A 6,662-nucleotide genomic window follows, 5' to 3' on the forward strand; every position below is an offset into this window, starting at 1 on the left:
ACCCGTGTTGGTTGCCCCTAAGCATAATCTCCACTGCTGGCCCCTCGTGGACATGTGCCAGAATAATTTAAGCTTGCCCAGGATCAAGGTAAGACTAACTGGCATATAGTTTCCCAGGTCCCCCTTCCTCCCCTTTTTGAAGAAGAAAACCACATTGGCCCTCTTCCAGTCCTCTGGCACCACACTGGAGTTAGACAAGCTTTTGAATGCAACGCAGTCTTCATCAAGTCTCATTAGGTCCTAAGTTTTGTGAATATTCCAATCAGCCAGTCAAACACACTAATGAAAAAGTCAGGTATCCTCAACTTCTGAATGAGCTGAGAACTCCTGTACATTTTAACAAACATTATGCTACTCCTTTTCTCAGTGGCAGGTGCACTCGGAGAATTTCTGTGCATTCCCAAACAATAATCCTGGTCTGGTGTTTGTTCATGTTTTGTATTTTTTTTTTCCAGAAGAGCCCACTTATATTGCAAAAAAATGTTTAACACAAAAAATGATACTCCTGCCTCTCCAGCAATGGGAACCCAATATTTTCTGCCGTTATATAAACAATTAACCATGGCCAAATACACTGAGTCAGCTATGATGCAAATTGTCCAGAGAGAAAAGCAAACACATCACGGCGTATCTGAGGGACACAAATTGGTTCTGGCCCATTTGTGACAATAATGTAGTACCCTTGACCTGGACACTTTTCAGTACCTTATATTAAAAATACACATGGGCCAGCCACAAAAAAAAAAGTATTGTTCACTCCAAATACCAGGGCAGAAAGCTCAAGACCTGCTGTCATATATATATAAACCATATTTCCTGTGCAAAACGTAGATGTGGTTGCAGTGCTACCTTGGGCCTTTCTAACTTGATGTAGCTAGCACATATAAAGCAACTCATGAAGACGTAGCAGCACAGGCATTAGCATGCCAGGTCAGAAAGACATCACTCACTTTCAATAAAGGGGAGAATTTCATCCTTTATTGGGCAGAACATATGTAAAAATATGACACAGCCAAATGGGTGCTGAGCAGTGTTTATCAGTGTCCCCCCTTTGAGTCTTTTTTATGCTCCATGTTCTAGTGCATCCAGAAGAGACTATAAGCCTCAGTCCAGATACCATAACAGGCATAACTTGACGCTGAGGGGAATGTGATGGCATGTGATGCAGCCTCCCTGTGTGGAGTATGTAGATATCAGCCACAGACTCAAATTTTTGTCTTACAATGCAACTAACTCAAAATATAATGAGATCTCATATGAGCTATAAGCAATGACACCTAAACGCCACCCTACGTCCTGGCAAAGAAGGAGAGAAAGTGAAGAAAGGGGCATGACACCCCCATCAAAAACCTCTGTCCCTCATCTTCTCATGGTTTTCCATGCACAAATAGGGCAGGAACGTGTGCACTCCAGCTGCCAGTCAAAGCCACTGGTATGCATAGCATTTAAGAACACCACCACAAAATTACAGGGCAGGTATGCACGTGCAGTGCTTCAAGCACTGGCAAGGCAAGCATCAGAACAACATGACCTTCATCTCGCTATGGAAGTGAGGTGCTCGTGGAACCGTTCATCATCCTGAAACAAAAATCCCTGAATTTTTTTTAACTTTTCCAAAAATGCAAATAGAGGATTTGGCATAAGCTGTCTCTAGGTTGTAGCTCTGCAAAAAAGCACTGACAAACTGATTGCAACATATATTTAAAAGAGCTGACCCCAGGCAGAAATAGTTTGTTAAAACTTCTACCCAAAGCCTTAGATGGAAAAAAAAATATACATCTCATTTGTTTTAACTGAGTTTTACTTCACCCCTCCTTATCACTGCCAGACCGCACTGGCTTTCATTCCACCATAGTCTAAACATCCCAGATGCTACGCTTGCTGAAGGTCTCTGCACCCACGCAGCTACCCTGTGAATGCACATGGGGAAAGAGACAGTAATGCTGTGTGCAAACACACATCACTCCCCACAGCAGACACTAAGAAGTGCCTGTTTGATCCAGTTGTGTGGTTACTAAAAGCTTTCCCATTGCTTCCCTACCACACAGACCCAAGTACCTGCTTGCAGAGTCAGCTCAATGCCCCAAGGCCTAGTAGAAGAGAAGGACCCTGCAAAGGAGGACTTCTAGTCCCAGATCCCGGATCCTCCTATTAAGGTACCTGGAATAGTCACCAAAATCCTTCTAACAGTTTGAAGGTCCTTCCCTTTTGGTCTGGAACTTGGACATAGAAATCTCATCTCTCACTTGAATGTAGACCATTCAAAGAATACAACACATTCAGCAGGAGGTCCAAGAGTAGGGGAAGAGGAGAATGCCCCCAGGGGTAGGTCACTAAGGGAACGTGCTGATCCCTGTGGCCCATGACACTATGCCGTCTATGATAGCTAAACCCAGGTTGCACAAGGAAAAGAGCTACCTCCTTTTGGCTCAATTCAACACAACTCTTGTGGCAACTATGCAATTGTGTGCTTGAGGCAGAGAAAAGAAACCAAAAGGTTAATGTTTGCTTCACCATCCATGTTCAGTAAAGAGACACTACATGTCAGGAAGAAATATACCCCTTCCCACCCTCCCCAGCCATTAGGCCAGACCTCCAAAGCCTTGGTATAAAAATTACCATCACCAGTAAGATACTTACTATTGTAAACCCCATCAATATGGAAGCAGGCTGACAGGAGACCTGCCCCTAGCAGCTATTTGAATATCCAGTTTTCATCAAACACCACCATGGATGCTGTACATCATTGCTCTATCTAGGACACATTAGCTGCTGTGAAGGCTACTGGCATGGACCCAACTACTACAGACCACACTATTTGTAATGTATCAGTGGCAGAATCATTTGGCAATTCCCCCCCTCACTGGGAGCCAACGAGAATGAATTCTGACTCCCACCTGCCTGACTGCTCAGAGCTGTGAGGAGTTATGGGCATGGGAATGAGGAGCAACTTAAGTCATCTATTCCATGTTGCAACTCCTAACTATCTCCTTGTAACCACCAACCCACAAGCAGAGGCCACCTTGGCAACACAGCCCTTGGGCCACGTGGATAGCAGAGATGGGTACAGCCCATGATGCACACTTCACATCAGGCCCACAACAACAGGACTATAAAGGCAAAAATGTCCAACATATGGCCTGTGGGCCAGATCCAGCCCACAGTACTGCTCTATCCAGCATGCCAAGCTACAGGCAGTCACCAGAAGTTGGGGGGTATGGCCCAACATGGAATTTGGGGCCCTTTGGCCCCACTGGCCAGGGTTATCAGTGGTAACATTGGCTCACCACCACTGCTGCCCCTGGACCCCTAGTCACCTCCGGACCCACTGCTGTTATCAGATCCTTCCCACTGCCAGTGAACCTCTACCTCTGGACTCTTCACCCCCAGACCTGCCACCCACCACCACCACAATGGCCACAGGTGCTGCCCCACAAGAAGCTCCACGGTCCAGATTTACCCAGGGCCCTAGGTGAGACTGACACCCCTGCTCTAAAGAAAACAACCATGGTTCGGACAGACTGATCCTTGAAGACTGGAAGCCATCCATAGCAATGGGCTCTGTGGACTACTCAACTTCCCCTCCTGCCCAGATACCCTGACTAATAGAGAAGCGGGATTCAGGGAACTGAACGAAGTATATATGGACACACTTGAAGGCTTTTAGAGCAAATACCAATTGAGCTTACCTGGTGGAAGAAAAAGAAAAAGTTGATAAGAGATATTACCTCTGTCATATTACCTGCAGAAACATTAATAAATACACAAGAATACTCATCGTCCTCCGCAGGGAGAGAGTCACATGAGATTGGGAGGCGCCCCTCTTTCAAATGCATCCAACAGAGATCTTTCAGGGCCTCACAGAATCCCTGGCATGGCGGAGGTGTTATTGGAATAGAAGCATTACACCCAGGTACCAGTAGCAAGCAGTAAAACCACTCCAAGTAGCGGTGACACCGAGATTTTAAAAGCCCCTCCCACTCATGCAAAGAAGCCCGAATTTCCATGTCACTGCCGTGATTGAAATAATTCGGCATTCTGAAATGCTTTAGGCCCAGGTTGTTGCAATATGGAAGACTGGCTGGTAAGGGCAAGCAGTGGCCAGCTGTTGGAGTCAATCCAGGAAAGAAGGAAGCAAGCCCCGAGCTATTATTGCTATAAAGTTGCATAGTGTAGGTTAGTAAGTCAAACCCAAGAGAATCAGAGTTATTGGCAGGAAAAAAATCCACAAAATTAGTTGCATTAGAAACAGAATCACTATGGCTCCTATTTAAATCAGCTACTGCTTTCCCAAACTGCTTATCGGAGGGTTCAATGCTTTGCATTGATTGGCTGCTGTCTGCATTTTTAATGATGTGAGGGGTAGTATTCCCACGAGAGACTGAGTGGTTTGAATTCCTAACATAATGGGATAGCTGGTTGTCTAAGGAACCCGCCACCTCAGCCGGTATCTCATCATGCATGCTGGCACTGCTTGTAAGCTCCTGCTGGTCCAAAATGTTTGCTGTTGGTACAATCTCTCCTCTCTTTTTGGAGGCAGCTCCCCAGGAAGCCCTTGTTTCTAGGATGGCAGCACCTTCCTGACCCTGTCTTGAGAACGACTCCTGGAAAGCCATCATCTCACCAATGGCATCATCACCTGGTGAAAATGAGGAAGAATCACTACCTGGGGGAAGAGACGCAGGCTGCTGTAAGAGCACTCGAGTCCTGTTCCATAGGACAGGGGGAGCCCCAGTGGGAACAGGGAATGCAACTTCTGGCTGCCCAGTTTCCAGTGGGCTTTGGACACCCCCTGCAGAATCAGCAGTCATGTTCTCAATGCCAGCTGATCCCGTAACAAGGCTAGTAGCAGAGAGGCTGGGATGTGCAGCAGTGAAAGGAGCAGCTGTTGTCAGTTCCTCCGTGCCCTCTGTTCCCTTGGTGACCGTCTCATCCCACAGCTGGACCAAGCTCCTGATGCCTTCAGCAACAGTCAGTATCTCAGCCCCTACCCCTGCAATATTCTCCTCCTTGTCTTTTGATGTTCGAGGTGGTGCCGCTGTGGGCACAGTCACATCCGACTCAGGCTCTTGCCTCTTGAGTGTAAATATATTCCGTATTTTCCCTTCTTGCTGTGCCATTGTCTGCAAATGAGCATGGAGCGTGCTAGCCACCGGAGAGGTAAGCGATCCCATCTTCTGCTCCTTGGTAGTGCTGTTCTCTTCAGGGGGGACAGTTATTGCCTCCTGCTTTGGTGTTTCCCAACCCAGCCAACTCAGAAGCTGTGCTTCTGACAAGGAGAAGCAGCAGATTAGTAAGAGCAGGAGGCATAGACGGGGCTTGGCTGGAGCCATTAAAAGCTATTGCTTTGGAGAAGAAAAAAACACAAGTATTCTGCAGCAGAGCAGCAACCCGGAGAGTTCACACTCGTCTGTCCCCTTCAGCTCTCAGAAGCATGCAAAACCCTTCAAACCAGAATAAAACAGAGGGAGGTGTGGCCAGCCCCAGCCTAAGCCAAAAGCCCTCCTCTTCCACAGCCAGCCTCCCCCTCCAGCACACCCTTTGCATAGCACAGTTCGGTCTAAGCCTAAAGTGCTTTCATGTGAGAAAATGCAGGGTCTCGCTCGAGAAGTCCAAAGTTGTACTCTTTGCCCAACAGACATCACTTAGAGCAGAACTACCCAGCGTGACTTCAACTCCACACTCTTGCTCCCTGCTCCATCCAGGCTTTCTGCTGGTTGTTTTTCAGACAAGCCCACACACTCTCTATGTACCTTTAACTCCTTCCTGACCACATCTATCATATGCCCAGAAATGACTTCTCCTTCCTGGCTATGCATTTTAGCAGCTGGAATTAAACACGTGCCAATGTACAGGCAACACGAGTCATTTCATATACATGGGGGGGAAGTATGAAGTGAGGAGGCAGTGGAAAGGAGGTGCTGCAGTGCTCTTAGACAAACCTTCATCTCTACTTATGCAAGCTCATTTGGTAGTGAAACCATTTCTCAGCAGCCTTCCATGCTGGAAAGATGAACCAGGATATGTCCCCAGTGGTTGACCTGACTCTACTCTCTCTTCAGCCAGAACATCACTTCCATGCTATCCAAGGTAACCCTGGGCCTCCCAGTAAAATCAGAGGTGTAACAGGGCAGATGTGCACCCTGGGCGGCAGCACCATCTGCCATGCTGGTGGCACAGCCAGCTGCAGCAGCAGCTATCTTTGTGCCCCCCACCCCCCAAGGAAGCAGGGCTGCTGCCATGGTTACTACCCCCCACCATTACATTATGGGGTCAAATGTAGCAGACACTCTAACTGCACCGCTGCCATCCCTGGCCACACTTTCTGCTCACCTTGGGAGTTGCCATCCAGTATTGCCCAACTTCTGCCTGCAGAACCCAAGCAGGGGATCAAGCCCATTGCTTCTGGGGCAAGGATTCTCAACAGGCACTTGGTCTTGTTTAATGTCAATGGACTGAGACCTGTCCCAGTGCCAGAATAAGGGGATCAGGGAGCCCTATGCATGAAGTGACCTTTGCATCAATGCTCTGGCATCCAATATGAAGTCTTTTACTTCAGAGCAGTGTGAGAAGATATGATGAGAGCCCCCATGCTTTGGCACCTCCCCAGCATGTGAAGTAGAGAGAGAGAGAGAGAGAGAGAGAGAGAGAGAGAGAGAGAG

General features: G+C 47.6%; 1 protein-coding gene across 5 annotated transcripts in view; it reads right to left on the reverse strand.

Moving 5' to 3' along the window:
- COL18A1 (collagen type XVIII alpha 1 chain) overlaps positions 1–6,662 on the reverse strand; it is a 161,776-nt gene that overhangs the window by 87,798 nt on the left and 67,316 nt on the right. For 2 of the 5 annotated variants that reach the window (XM_019553635.1, XM_019553633.1), the window contains exon 1: positions 3,743–4,606. The exons of 2 other annotated variants lie outside the window; for them this stretch is intronic. In XM_019553635.1, coding sequence (XP_019409180.1) covers positions 3,743–4,463 — 721 coding nt within the window. In that variant the 5' untranslated portion in view covers positions 4,464–4,606. Of the gene's footprint in view, positions 1–3,742; positions 4,607–4,666; positions 5,438–6,662 lie in introns of those variants that run through there. One more of the 5 variants, XM_019553634.1, reaches the window with a different exon arrangement.

This window comes from Crocodylus porosus, unplaced genomic scaffold, assembly GCF_001723895.1.
Source record: "Crocodylus porosus isolate Cpor-Errol unplaced genomic scaffold, CroPor_comp1, whole genome shotgun sequence".
Classification (NCBI taxonomy): Eukaryota; Metazoa; Chordata; order Crocodylia; family Crocodylidae; genus Crocodylus; species Crocodylus porosus.